The 16,661-nt window shown below is 25.1% G+C and overlaps 1 protein-coding gene across 1 annotated transcript; it reads left to right on the top strand.

The window, feature by feature from the left end:
- The first annotated feature begins 2,557 nt into the window (after positions 1-2,557).
- On the top strand, positions 2,558-9,908 carry LOC112639264. Its single transcript, XM_025412621.1, has 4 exons — positions 2,558-2,660; positions 4,398-4,572; positions 6,764-6,961; positions 9,838-9,908. The coding sequence occupies exons 2-4, from the start codon at positions 4,437-4,439 to the stop codon at positions 9,906-9,908; spliced, it is 405 nt and encodes a 134-aa protein (XP_025268406.1). The 5' UTR covers positions 2,558-2,660; positions 4,398-4,436.
- Positions 9,909-16,661: the final 6,753 nt, after the last annotated feature.

Genomic DNA, 16,661 nt, shown 5'->3' with positions numbered 1-16,661 from the left:
ATTTAGAAAATTTTAATTGTAATTATAACATACTCGAGAATATATACATACACGCACACATACTCGCTCATGCATAACTATAACTGTTAAGATGTATTTTTCTTTCCTTATATTTTTTTTTATATAATATATGTATTTTTTTTATTTAATGTAGAATTTAATTATTTAACCCGTTCTCTTCCCTAAATCCCGAGATCGCACTAGGTCCTATCCCGCGTAACAAGGATTAGATTCCTTTACCGAAAAGGGACCACCGAACGAATAGGCGTAAAAACGCAGAGTTAAAGAGACCTTCGGTCGCTGACCTGTATCAGGCCCTTCACATTCGTTCGACCCGATCCATACACACGCCCGAATAAAGTGTGTCACGGGGTAAGTAAGTTACGTTCTTCCATACAGCCCATCCTTTCAGGGTCCGGACGTAACACTTAATTTATATTAATTGTATTATTGTGTAAATGTAAAAGTATTATCATAACACTTTTTTTACAATTCAATTTATTAAGAAGAAATAGATCGAAATATTTAGATTTCTAATCTTGAATTGAGAAGAAAAATAAATCAAAATGTTTGCATTTTTAATCTTAAGTTAAAAAAAATAAATCAAAAATTGTCTACATTTCTATTTCTATATAAACAATTAAAATTATGTTTGTATATTGAATATTATGAAAGGCTACAATGGTTCTTTGTATTAATTTTTCTAATTGTACGTTTTAAATACTTTTGTGTCATTCAAATAATTTGCAATTTTATTTTAAGAAGAGAATCTATAATAATTTTGCATATAATTTACATTATGATTTACAAAAAAAAACATTGACATTTAAAACATGACAAATTATTGATATAGAAGAATGAATAGAATATGTAAATTGTATTTTTTATATTTTCATCCCGTAATCAGGAAATAATATTTTTTAAAACATTTTTAAAAATTTTTATAAAATATTTTTGAAACACTATTTTAAAGCATTAAAATTATAAATCTTTTTTAATTCATTAAAAAAAAATAATTATTTTAATATTTTCTTTAAATTATTATTTCAAACAACAGATTCATGTAAAATAATTAATGAAATATATATATATATATCTCATCTTTGTATATTTTGTAGGATAATTGTTAATTTTGCATCTTTACAATATTAAATCTAAAAATGTCACAATATAATTTGGATGATTCGGAAGATCATAACTCAAATCATATATTTCAAAACTCTGAAAATCATATTGATAAACTTATTGAAATTGACAATTTAAATGCAATGGAACTATTAACACCAAGTGATGTACTTGAAAGTATACAAATGTATGATTCAACAGTGTAAGTAAAAAGTTTATGAAAATTGAAGAAAAAAAAAAGGAATAACAATTATAAATAAAATAGAATAAACAATTATTTTAATTAATTTTCATTATTCTTTTATATTTTTTGTATTATTTGCATTTTTTGCATTATTTTTTGTATTATTTATTGTTTTTAAAATTTTAATAATTAATCTTAATATTAATTAAAAAAAAAAAAATATATATATATATATATATATATATACATACACACACACACACATATCCAATGTAACATAAATAATGCAAAAAATACAAAAGAATAATGAAAATTAATTAAAATAATTGTTTATTCTGTTCGGTTTATACATATATATACACACACACACATACACATAACACATGTACTCACAAAGTAAATTATAAATTACGAAGAAACCTGTTGATTTTATTAAAATTTGATTTTATAAAAACTTTTATTAGTATAAAGAATATGCAATAAAAGTAAGGAATTTAATTTAAAAAATTCAAAGTAAGTTTCCCTTGATTTTGAAGACTTAAAATTAAACTAATAAAATCAATAAATAGATCTCTTTTTTAAACTCTAATTTTTATCTGAAATATTTTTTATAAATTTATAAAACAATTTTACATTATTTTGATCTGTAGAATATATAAAAGATGTTTGACAATAAGTAAGACAAAATTTAAGGAATGATTCTACATGATAAAATAAAACAAAAATCAAAAGTAACAAAATTTTTGTAGAGACTTCATTTTTTAATTATAAATATTTAAAAGTTTGTTTAAAAAGTATCCAGAATTTAGCAATTCACTGTACACTTTTGCGTTACATAATATTTTAAGAGCGATATAGCTTATGCTCGCTAAAAATTTTGTAGATTACCATGTTTCAGACACCTTTCACACAAATTTTCAAATACTTATAATTAAAAAAAACGAAGCTTTCATTGAATTTTTGTTATTCTTGATTTTCGTCTTATTTTATCAAGTAGAATCATTTCTTAAACTTTATCCCGCCTGTTGTCGAACATCTTGTATATATATATATATATATATATATATATATATATATATATATGAATATGTGTAAAGTGTGCGCGCCTTCTAATTTATTATTAATTATATTAATTATATTAATTAAATTATATTATTAATTATATTAATTAAATTATATTAGTGAAATTGTTGGCTATGTTGATAACATCGAATCTCCACGTTGCGTGGGCTCGCAACAATAATATAAGTTCTTCAAATTTTATTTAAATAACGGAAAAGGAAAAAGGGTTCAAATTGTTGCCTGGAATGATGACATTGATTTTGTGGAACATCATATAAAAGTAAACACTGTAAGTATTATTATTATTTTTAATTTTTAATTTTTATTTATTTATTAATGTTTCCGTGAAATATTTTTTGTTTTTCATGTTCTATAAATATATTCTTTATAAATATAAATGAATAAATAATTAATATATATATATATATATATATATATATATATATATATATAACATTTTCATTTTAGATACTTATTATAAATAAATAAATATATATATATATATATGTATATATATATATATATACATATATATATATTTATTTATTTATTTATAATAAGTATCTAAAATGAAAATGTTTACTAAAAAATTCTTATAAATTATTAGAAGAGGAAAAAAATATATATACATATACACTGTATACACATATAATATGCAATTTACGATAAAATGTAAACTTTATAAATTTTTATAAGTATTAATGAATCTTCATATGTGCGTATTCTTTGTGTCAAAAAAAATGTAAAAAAGATAGTCTAGAAAATCATGTATATACGTCGTTATATTTAATCTACTGTCTAAAGAAATATTTAAATCATCATTATTTGATTTTGAATCAAGTCGTTCTATCTTACAATTAATTTAATATATACACACAGTGATATTGCTTTTATCGCTAACAGTATTTTTGTTATTTTATAGACACAATTGGTGTAATATAAAATAAATATTAGAAATAAGAATCAAATATTAAACATTAGGAAACGAGAGAAAAATAGAAAGATCTATATTTTTTCTTTTCTTGATATTTAATATTTAACTTTTATTCTCAATACATTGTTTTTATTATACATTACATATTATTATACATTTTTTATTACATTTTTATTATACATTACATATTATTATTTCACGTTTTTATTATACATTACGTATATTACATATTATTATACATCACATTAGGTTTTAATAATAGTTAATATTTGCTTATAAATCATTCTGTGTTAAACAAATTACTTACAAATAAAAATTCTTTTTAAGTTGTGAATTTATATACAAATGAAATATATATATTATATATATTATATATATATATATATATATATATATATTATATATATTATATATATTATGTTAGAGATATATACAAATACGTTACAGATATATATAAATAAACATATCTATTCTTTATCGTAAATAGCATTTGTACATGTATATTTCACACAACACACGTGTGTGTGTGTGTGTGTGTGTGTGTGTGTGTGTGTGTGTGTGTGTGTGTGTGTGTGTATAATATATAATTCATTACATATTTCACATAATATGTATATAATATGTAATTTTTCATTGATAATTTTTGACCCAAAAATCCTATTTTATAACATATATAATACAAAGAATATATTATATAACATAATCTATAATATTAATAATATTATAATACAAAGAATATATTATATAACATAATCTATAACATAACAATATATTATAAAAATTATTATATTAATAATAATATGCATAATAATTACAATAAAATTACATATGTAGTGTTATACTTTTAAACAAATATAATGTGTGTATTTTATCTATCATTCTTTTCATAATCTTTTAATTTCGATATTTATATTAATATAATTATACACATTATTATATTATTTTATTAAATATTATTATTTTATTAAAATATAAAATATTTAATTTATAACTTGTAATTCTTTAAAAATTTATGTAAAATATATGTATAATTATATTTTTAATATTAAAATACATTTCATAAAATAGATTATTCATTTGGATGGTACTCAGGCACGTCCACCAAAAATACCTCAATTCAACAATGGTAATATGCCGTATGAGCTATTAATAAAATCAAATACAATAATTTCAAATCTTGGAAAATTTGAACCAATGGAAATAGTAGATACCACACCTGAGACAATTGAATTATCTGATGTATTAAATGCTACAAAAAATCGCATTAGTGAGTATTCTTTATATAATTTCTTTTTTTTATTAATATAATATTATAATATAAATATAAAAATATATAAATATTTTTCATATAATTTTTTAATCCATATACCTTTTTTTAATTAATACGTTATTAGAATTTGAAATAAATATAGTATAATAAATAAATATTTTTTTTATATCAATCGTTTACATATCAAACATTCAAATTTTAAATTGTTTAAAATTATTTTTTAAACTAATTATTCTACTTATTCTTCCATAAACTTCAATTATTTGGTTGTTTTTAAATTTTGAATAATTGAAATCTATTTAAAAAATATAGTTTTAAAAAATTAAATAAATGAAAATGATTGATATTTAGATGATATCAGAAAAAAATTTATTCGTTATAAATGATTCAGATATTAAGTGATCCATGCAAATTTGATTTTAAATTATTAAAAGATTTAAAACATAGATAATATGTTCTATTATTATTTAAGACAATTATGCGAAACATTTGTTAAAATTTTAAAAGAAACGCTCTATAAATGACAACGGTTATATAGTAATAATGGACTGTCTTTTCTCATCACGAACTAATACTTACGTAAATTGGTGAATTTTTCTTAATTAATTTCTCATTAATTGTTGTAAGAATCATAAAATGATAAAAAATTCTTCTTTTTTCTGTTTAACTTCTTCTATATACAAGAGAGATAATGTAGTTGTTATTATTGGATACACTGCACATACACATACATATTCATACTTACACACACAATAAAGTTATTTATATTAAAATACTATGAAATAAACTATAATTATGATTATTATAATTATAAAAATTAAATTACAATGTTTTTAATATAAAAATGACTATTATAATTAAGAAATGAGTTATTTTTCAGGACTTATATTTATATAGCTTTTTATCTTTTTTTCCGGTCCCGAATCACTTCTCGAAGTATTGCGGGCAGTTTTTCGAACACTCTATATATAATATAGGCGTATATATATATAAAATCAAAAATTTTATTAAAAAATAATAACAGGATTATTGATAATATAATATAAAATATTATTTATATCTTTTAGAATTTTCTTATATTTATTTAAAATAGAACAATATATTTTATATATAACCCAGACAGCACACAGATATTCATAAAATATTCTACAAATATCCTTGAAGGATATTGAAAATATCCATAAAATGTCCGTTTTATGTTCCTCAAATATACAGTGGATATCCTTAGCATATCCGAATATGAAATTGGAGTACATAATTTAAACCCTGATGTGTCCAAAAGACATCCGATGGACGATTATTGGACATAAATTAGCAATAACAAATATACAAAACGGATTTTATATGGACATAATAAGGAGATGAAAAAGGGATTACATACAAAATTTGAATTTACACATTAAAAAGATAAAATATATATTTTTTTAAGCAATACATTTATTAAAGAAAATTTATATCACATATACATTAATGCAATATCACATATTATTTAAATGTTACTTTTTTTGCACAAAACTATTATAAAACAGATAATTAAAAAAAAATGTATATTATATGTGTGAAAGAAGAACAATCTTTATGATCTAAACATATAATTTTTAAACGAAACATATATATTTCAATCCCTAAATAATAATATAATTTATTTTATATAAAATTTTACATAAAAATTTTATATAAAAAATTTATTTGTAATTTATACTTGCATATTGCACTTTACATCTTAAATAAATAATGAACAATTATTTTCGTTTATTTGCCGGACATTTACTTGTCCGACTTATAAAATCAATTTAATATCCGAAACCCGTGCTTTTAGGTCAGAAATTAAATTGAACAATACATTTTTAATTTTATTTGTTACCTTTTGCAAACTTTATATAATTCTCATAACTAAAACTTAAATACGAGAAAGATAGTGCATCGCACGTCACGTAGCGGTAAACGAACGAACTAATACATGCTTGCGTGCTCGCGAGAAACTTTGACCTCCAAGACCGGACATCTTGTGGACGTCCAAATATTGACTACTAACAGATGTCTTAAATCGGATGTACAATGGACGTTTATTTTATGTCCATGGACGTGCAGACGTAAAATGGACATAAAATGAATGTCCGTAGAATGTCCTGTGCTGTCTGGGAATTATTATTATTTTTGTTAATATATATTCGTCAAATATTTCTAGTATTGAGAGGATACGTAAAGACGAATTTTGCTGAAGTATATAACAACAACATGAACAAAATTATTGGATGTGGTGCAATAACTGATGGCACATTCAAACTGGAAATTCATGTAATAAATTTTAGTAACGATGATTATACTTTACTTGATATTAGAAAAGGTGATCATGTAGAAATTATTGGTATCATGCAAACTACAGGTAATAAACTGTAACGATGCACCCCGAAATGCATCGTTTCCCGGCAAACATCAGCCGGAAGCTGCCGCCCGACGACCACCGGTCGGGCAGAGGCAGAGGGCTGTGTGCCCACTTTTTGAAACTGTCAAAAAAAGCCGGGTAGGAAGTCCGACAGAACATCGTCGGCCGGGAGCCGCCGATTGAGAACCGCACGCGGCATCCCGAACACCGTCACCGGGAGCCGCCGAATGAGAACCCTGCGACGAATATACCGTTATTTTTCCGTCGCCCGGTGGGAGTTAATAACAAATACGCCGGCGCGTGCCGCAATTAGCGGTATAAAATAGGCTCCCGGTGACACTTGAGATCAGATCCTTCCGATCCTCCTAGCCGAGCTAGTCTGAAGGCAAGCTACGAGAAAGAGGAAATCCTGCGAGATCAGAAGGCCAGAAGGTAGTGCGAACGCTGCCTCCGCCGATTGATATCGGTGCCTTCACAAATCGCCTCCAAATATACTTCAGGTGTCGCATCTATCCCGAGGTGGAACACGAGCCGCCTCCGACGCTTGCTAGCGTCGCGACGCCATCCTACTCCTAATATCCTTCGGAAACAAATAATTCTTAAAGGGCCATCCCACCGGGCTTAAAGCGAGCGCAATAAACCGTGCGCAAAAACGCGCGCGATAAGAAAGTAAAGGACGCATCTAATACCGCGAACGGCGCGATTGCAGTCCGCCGAAATTATAGTTTATATTTGCATACTCCGGTATTGCGACCGTATCCTCGCCTGTACTCGAGACCCGAGGCACCGTTACTATTGTTACCGCAATTAGATAGTTTATATTTATATCGCGCCTCACCGCCGCCCGCTCCAAGCGAACGAGCGATTTATCGATCTATCGCGCTTTAACACTCGCGGCGACCGAAATCACACACACATACACACACACACACACACACTTGTAACGCATACATATACAAATACACGCATCAATTAAGCACACGTACATCTTATTCTCTGTACCTGGAACCGACGGCTATCCGCAATCAGAAATTCGCGGTACGGGAAAGAAAACCGCGTGTTACAAAACTAAACTATTTAATTTTTACTTATTTTATTCTTATAATTGTTTATATACTATTAAAATTAATTTATATAAAGAATAAACGCCATTTTAAGATCTTTAATTTAAAAAAATGAAATTTTTAATTTTCAAACCTTTAAAATATAAAATTTTTACTTATAAAAGTTATAAATTTTCACTTATAAAAAATAAATATAATACGTAATTAACTATTCAAAATTTTTAATTTTTAAAAATCGAAAAAAAATAGTAATTATGGAAGGCCCACTACCAGACCGGGCTTAAAAGTTGCAGGATGGAGAGAAGTTTAAAATAGAAAATTTTCAAGAAAATCGAAGGATACACACAATTTTAAAAACACGATTGAAAACTTAAAATTCAAAAATCTCGATTAAAAACACTTTAAATATTTTTTTTGTATTTTTTTCTGTACAGGCCATCTAAAAACGAAAATTTTGAAAAAAAAAATTGAATTTCGACCATTATTAAGAAAGTTATGAGCAAAAAGCCAGAAAAAGAGCGGTTTTTTTTAAAATTCGATATTTTTTGAACCAGTGATCAAAAAAATCTCTAAAGTTACCAGGAAGCCTCTTTTGAGGGGTACTAAAAAATACCTAAAAATTAAGAAAATCAAAAACAAAAATTTTTTAAACCGTCCGATTTGGCGTGGAATGCCCCATATATATATATATATATATATATATATATATATATATATATATATACAATATATATATATAATATTACAAAATTGTAATTACTTATTAAAAATATTTTCATTTAAATAATTTATTAAAAATATTTTCATATATATATATATACAGGGTTGGGCAAAAGTCCGGAAACGGTCAAATATCTCGAAAAGGATCAACTATAGCGAAAAATTGTAAATAGCAAAGTTGTAGGGCTTAAAAAAATGTACCTAATGGTGACTAAAAATTTTACTTTGAGTGGAGGACGAAGATCATATAAAAGTCAAATTGAATTTTTTAAATGGAACTGCCTACTTTTTATTGCATATTCTTATAGCTTATCTCGAGACCTTTCCAAAACACTATAATAAAATATTTTTTTGTTAAGTATTTTCCGAGTTACAAGACTTGAAGATCACCTGATAGATCACCTGATTTGTCTCCTCTTGATTATTTTCTTTGGGGATATCTCAAAAGTAAGGTTTATGTGACAAAACCACGTAATTTGGAAGACCTTAGCAACCGAATAACACAGGAAGCATCTCTGATTACTTTAGAACAAATAAGAAATGTGATCAATAATTTTTATCAGCGTTTAGCTCATTGTCAAACGGTAGAAGGAAAACATTTTGAACATTTGATTAATTGAGAAAGTGGGAAACGATATTTTCAAAGGTATGTCACCGCGGAAGTGACCCGAGTAACCGGAGTGGTGCACCTTGGATTATGCGGTACTGTAACTTTCAAGTCTTGTAACTCGGAAAATACTTAACAAAAAAATATTTTATTATAGTGTTTTGGAAAGGTCTCGAGATAAGCTATAAGAATATGCAATAAAAAGTAGGCAGTTCCATTTAAAAAATTCAATTTGACTTTTATATGATCTTCGTCCTCCACTCAAAGTAAAATTTTTAGTCATCATTAGGTACATTTTTTTAAGCCCTACAACTTTGCTATTTACAATTTTTCGCTATAGTTGATCCTTTTCGAGATATTTGACCGTTTCCGGACTTTTGCCCAACCCTGTATATATATATATATTTATATTTATGTATATATTTATATTTATATATTTATTTATATTGTTTATATTTATTTATTAATATTTTTATAATTTTTAGTTATTCCATCATATTTAGTTGTCAACAATACAGAAAATATAAAAAAATCGCAGGGCACATGCCACTCTTAACTTTAATAAATGGAACTAAAAATTTGAAAAGAAAAATAGATGATGTACTTTCAGGTATAATTAATACTAATCAGGTATAATTATTATAATTAATATTAAAACTATTAGTTTTTAATAAAACTTGTTGAAGAGAGTAGTAAAACTCTTAAAGTTTCACTCTAATTTTTTACTTTTACAATTAATAATATTCATCATTTTGATACTTATATATAATTATTATATAATCATATAATTATTATTATATAGTACACATACATATACAGGGTGTCCCAAAACTCATAATCAATCTTTCAAAGACAGATTCCTGGGATCATTTGGAGACGATTTGTCCTCAACGAAAATGTCGAAGCACTAATAATTTTCGAATTATAAGTGATTGGAAATAAGGGTTTTTTCGTAAACTAAGCTTTGTAGAAATAAAATATTAATTAAACCACATTCTTCGATTAATTTTAAATAGAGTTTACTTCAATTGAGTTTTAATTTAAAACTTAATTGTAAAGATATATGATGACAAAAAGTGGAAACATGCAAAAAATAATGGCCTTCATATCGACATTTTCATTGAGGAAAAATCGTCTCCAAATCTCAGGAATCTGTCTTTGAAAGATTGATTATGAGTTTTGGGACACTCTGTGTGTATATATATATATATATATATATATATATATATATATATGTATAATTAATTTATATATTTTTTTCACAGGATCAGAATAAGAGAAATTCAACTTCCACGTCCAACTCATAATAATTATTGTTATTTTAACTTGTTTTATATAACTTTTTCGTATATATTATATAAATATATTATTAAATAACTTTCTTTTATATATTATAATAAGTATTATATATTATATAAGGACCACAATCATATGGTCAAATTATATTTCATATTAATAAACTATATTTCTGGCTAGTTTGGTCGACTACACAATTTCAATTATCCTTTGATATATTATATAATAAGTTCTTATTATTATAAGTTTCTAATATATCATATTTTGTTTTATACATCTTATATTATAATTTTATACAAATTATTACATATAAAAAAATTGACTAAGCAAATGTTGATTATGTATTATATTTATTTATATGTGTATTATATTTATTTCTTATAAGCAAATTTATATAAAATATAAAATTTTCCAATATTAAAATAAACTTTTATATAAAATGTAAAATTTTCTATTATTAAAATTTATATTTGTAAAAAATTTTTATATATTCGCTGAATAAATTATTATTATTATTATTGTTATTTTAACAAAATTGTTTTTTTCACATTTAAAAAACAAAAAATTAAATATAAATTTCTTTATATACATAATTTTTAACAAATTTGTTATTTCGTTGATTACCAAGATAAACTTTTAACGCTTGCCAAGAACGAACTCGCGAAAAAGCAACATAAAGTTGTCCATGATTAAAAACATCTTTGCGAAGATCTAATCCAATTCTATCAAACGTCTGTCCTTGTGATTTATTAATCGTCATGGCAAAAGCTAATTTTATTGGAAATTGTCTTCTAGAAAAAGTAAAAGGAAATACATTTTCGCAATATAACGTTATACGATTCAAAAAAACAATGTCTCCTGTTTTGTCACCTGTTAAAATCTTACATTTTAATAAATGATCTGTAAGCTCTATAATCATTAATCTAGTGCCATTACACAGACCTTCATTGATACTTAAATTTCTAATTAACATAATAATACTATTTGGTCTTAAACGTAATTCATGAGAAGGAAGAGATGATGGAGATAAACTATTTAAATATTCTGGTAACAATGTTTCACTCATGTCACCATTGTCATTATTTACAGCAGTGTCTACACTTGTATAAATTCGTTCATCATTTATATCTAATAATTCCACAACTTTCTTATTAATTTCATCTACATCAACATTTCTTCCAGAAAGTATGGCACATTTAGACATTTTAACAAACTCTTTTTTTCTTATTAAATCACCATATATATCTTCCACAATATCAGCATTAGACGCTATATAATAGACGCTATATAACATTCAGGAATTTGTATATTATCATTAAGATCATTTAATATACCATCTCCAACATTCAATAAAAACTTTACAAATTCAATTTCTTCTGGAAGAACTCGCATATTTTGTATTAAAGAGAATTTTACGAAATACTTCCAAAGAGAACTACACTTAATAGAAAGATTTACAATTTCACTTCGAGTAGCATGTACTTTAATAGGCAAAAGTTGTCTAAAATCACCACCTAATAAAACAATTTTTCCACCGAAAGGAATATCATTATTCATAATATCACGCAATGTTCGATCCATTATTTCTAAAGCATATCGTGGTGCCATTGGTGCTTCATCCCAAATGAAAATATCAATTTCTTTTAAATATTGAGCTTCTTTTGATTGGATTTTAATACTTGATGATGAATCAGCAAATAATGGAACTGGTAATCCAAATATCTTATGAACTGTTTTTCCAAAAGGTAATAATGTAGCTGCAATACCCGTAAATGCCATTGTACATACACGTTTATTTCTAATTCTAGCTAAATAATAGATAGTTGTGTATATATATGTTTTACCTGATCCACCTGGACCATCAATATAAAAACAATTATTTGAAGTAATATTATTATTTAATTCATTTAATATAAGATCGACGATCTCTTTCTGCTTATCATTTAATTGCTTATATTGTTTGGTGCCTATTTCCATAGCTTCTTCAAATATCATGCAATTCTCTTCTTCATCATTTTCTGTTAATTGTTTCATTTGTGGAAAATCTACAAAACTTTTACCTTCAGCACGAAGCATACTATTAATTTGTACATATGCTTTATTTTGTCCTTGTAATATACCAAAATGTTGAATATAATCCTCAGACATTGCTACTTTAAAGTTTTCCCACAATTCTTCAGGATGTAATGGTTGACAATGTAATAATATACGTACAAATAGTCTACGAAGTTGTCGTGGCATCATCCATCCAACAGCTTCATTCATAGCTTTTTTCCATTCATCATCATCTTCGATCAAACCTAAAGCTAAACATGCGACTGAAAATGATTGACAAAATTCTCCATTTACAGTTCTTAAATCGTTAAAACTTGTGGCCCCTTTTACTGTGAGTAACAATAATCGTAAATGAAATAATTCTATTTGTGTTGGACTAACGGAATACATTCGTCCTATACAATTATAATGACTTTTACGTTTGACCCAACGTGATACATTTTTACCGTTAACTTTCTCTTTTTTAAATGTATAATAACTTGGAATTTCTATATACAAATACTTTTGCTTCTTCATCGCGTAAGTTTAATGAAAAATAATCTATTAACATAGTAACTTGATCTAAAGCAGAAGTCATTGCATCGTCAATGTTTTCATTTTCAATTATAATATTTTGCTCATTAGGAAGATGGACTGGTAAACGTGTTATAGCGTGACTTTTATCTTGTAGTTTTTTACTAAGAATACGCCAGCTAGCTTCAACAGGTCCAACATAACGAGCTTCGATGTAATTATGTATCTCATCATGATCAATAACAACACATTCTGTTACTGGTTCAATAGTTATAGCAGCAACATCATGTCCTTTATAAATATATTTATATAGATATTTAACTGATTTAATACTTGAAACTACTTCAACATTTATATGACTATTAAATATAATTGATAAAGTAGGACAATATGGAACAACATAACGATTATCAACTACATATCCACCAGGACGTTCAAAATTTGTTCCATTATTTCGTCGGCGATAATAAGGATAAGCATCTTCATCCATTTTAGTTTCTTCGAGAAAAGGTTTCGGATAATGTTTTGAACAACGTCCATCTATCAAACACCAATCACCACAAGGTCCATGAATCATATGTTTCATAACTATATCATGTAGAATACGATTATCACATGGATCAGGAATTTCAGCAGAAATATATTTATCAACAATTTCCGGAGTTGTAATTTTATAATTGTATTTTAAAGTAATTAACATATGAACATGTGGCAAACCGCGTTTTTGAAATTCAATAACGTATACAAATGCTGCTACTTCACCAAAAAATTTTTGTTTAACAATTAAATCAATTAAATAATCTTTTTTTATATTAAAAACACGAGCACAAATATCAGATCTATCCGAAGCTTGTTGACCAGGTAAAAGATTTTCTTCAATTTCACGCCATTTTGGATTACAAGTCATAGTAATGAAAAGATCTGGTTTACCAAATTTACTAACTATTGCCATTGCATCTTGATAATTTTGTAACATATTGCGTGGCGATCCAGTAAATGTGGAAGGAAGTACAACCATTTTCCCAATACGTCCATTTAAATTATTAGCCGTAGTTTGTAAATAATCTCTTAAACCTTGATATGTTTCACTACGTAATTCTTTTTGATGATTTTTACAATAATCAATTCTATCTTTTTCCATTTTTACATAGCTGTCTACAAGCCACTGTTGAAATAAGCGACGTCCTAATAAAAAAATTAAATTAATTAAAAATTAAAAACATTAAATTCATCATCACGAATAGCTATACGATATTTAATATACTGTCCTCTAGTTATTCGTCTATCACTATTTAATTTTTTTAAATCACGATGCCATCCTTGAGTACCATATGGATAAAATAATGGATATATCCATGGTTCTACATTTGGATCCATAATACTAACTTTTTGTAAAGTTTTAGTATTTTTATTACGTATTGTAACATATGATTCTGGAATTTCTCCATCAGCTGTTGTAGAGAATACAGCAGCAACTTCATTGATTCTTTGAGTATTATATCGACGTCGATCCATATCTGGTCTTGAAGTAAATACTAATTGTAACTCCGGTAATAATTCATCAGATTCCATTTCTAAACGTCGTTGCTTTTCTAATTCTTCACCCATCATTTGATAAGACTGAGCAAATACATTAAATTCCCGCATTATTTGTTCAAGGTTTTGTACAATTTCAAAATTTATGAATTTTGATTAAGACGATGATTTATTGCTTCATTTGAATCTACGATAAAAAGTTGGCCATAAGTAGGACTTTCGTTTTGTGCAGCATATAATGCTTTATTAATTTGATAATAAATCTGTCCTTGTATTTTAAAACAATATGGACCAGGTCGTCTATCTTGAAAGTTAATTAAATTAGCGTTAAATGAGGCAAATGAAAATGAACTGTTATAACTACGAATATTTTGAAAAAAATTATTAGATTTTATGTGACTACCATCAAATAAACTACGAATGAATTGAGGAAATTCAGGCAATGGTTGCACACATACTGCACCATGATTACAACAATCATGAAATGAATATCCTCTATTAGAAACTTTTTCAGCTGCAAAGTGTTTTGCATTACAATGAATACAATACACATCCATAGGACCAATATAATATTCAATTACATCAGTAAATGATAGTGTACTAATATTATTTAAACAAGATCGTTTTTTCTGCCGTGATCGATAACGAGTTTGATATTCTACAGATGATTGTAATGTTGCTCTAACACTTAAAGGATTTTCTTCATTTTCCATATCTAATTCTATTACACGATTATCATTTGATGTACCAGCAATACAAATAGTTTGTTGATTTAACTTTTTCAAAGAATTTTCAACTAATTTTTTATTTTCACGACGACGTCGTTGATTCTCCCTTCTTTTTTCTCGATGTTGTTGCAAAAATTCTTTTTTTTCTTCTAAAGTACGTACAATTTTACGTCTCGTCATTTTATAAGAATTTTCTATATTAATATACTATATATAAAATCTTAAACATATACACTTAATATTATTAATAAATATTAATAAAAAAAAAATAATTTATACAAAAAATTTTTTACTATTGAAATATCTATTACAATTTTTATATTATAACTATTAAATAATCTATATATATATATTATATATATATATATATAATATACTATTACTATCTATATATACTATTACTATATTAATAATTTATTATTATTATTATTTATATATTATTATTAAATATTATTATTATTATTTATTTATAAATTATTATTATTATTATTTATAAATTATTATTATATTAGATTAAATTCAATTAAGATAAAAATTAATATTCTCTTAGGAATGGAATTTGACGAATTATTGTTGGAGTTACAATTATCATTTACTTTAAGACCAAATATAGATTGACGTCGATACAACGCTTAAGGAATTAATAAAATTATTGCTGTTTTTCTCACTTTAAATAAATTAACTTACATAAATAAGTTAATTATTATGGTTATTAAACTATAGTTATTGTTATGGTTATTAAAACTATAGTTATTGTTAAAAATTATTATTTTGTTATCATCATTATCATCATCTTCATTGTCATTATTATCATTATTATTGTTGTTATCGGTCAAATATTATATAATAGTTTATAATCATCAGTGGTCATCATTTATATATCATTCATATCATCAATTATCATCAATATCATAATTATTATTAATAATAATATCAATACTTCTAAATAATATGATTTATTTATTAATTACATATACATAAAAAAATAAAATAAATTACAATATATAATAATTAATAATACTATACTAATAAAATAATATTAAATTAATTTTTGTAATATAAAATAATAATATATTATAATACAATAAAATTAAAATATAATTAATAAAAAATACTATTGTAAATAAAATATTAAAATAACTTATAATTATAAAGTTTTCGTCTTAATTTAATTTTCTCTC

The sequence above is a fragment of the Camponotus floridanus genome, unplaced genomic scaffold (assembly GCF_003227725.1).
Source record: "Camponotus floridanus strain SB8 unplaced genomic scaffold, Cflo_v7.5 scaffold535, whole genome shotgun sequence".
NCBI lineage: Eukaryota > Metazoa > Arthropoda > Insecta > Hymenoptera > Formicidae > Camponotus > Camponotus floridanus.
Note: the sequence above shows the minus strand (reverse complement) of the source record. Positions and strands in the feature narration are given on the sequence as shown.

What these genes read in the sequence shown, in the direction of transcription:
- LOC112639264 (XM_025412621.1), top strand. Translation starts at nt 4,437, where the DNA reads ATGCCGTATGAGCTATTAATAAAATCAAATACAATAATTTCAAATCTT. An exon ending in TGCTACAAAAAATCGCATTA is followed by an intron (nt 4,573 to 6,763) that starts GTGAGTATTCTT and finishes AAATATTTCTAG; the next exon opens with TATTGAGAGGATACGTAAAG. An exon ending in TGGTATCATGCAAACTACAG is followed by an intron (nt 6,962 to 9,837) that starts GTAATAAACTGT and finishes TATAATTTTTAG; the next exon opens with TTATTCCATCATATTTAGTT.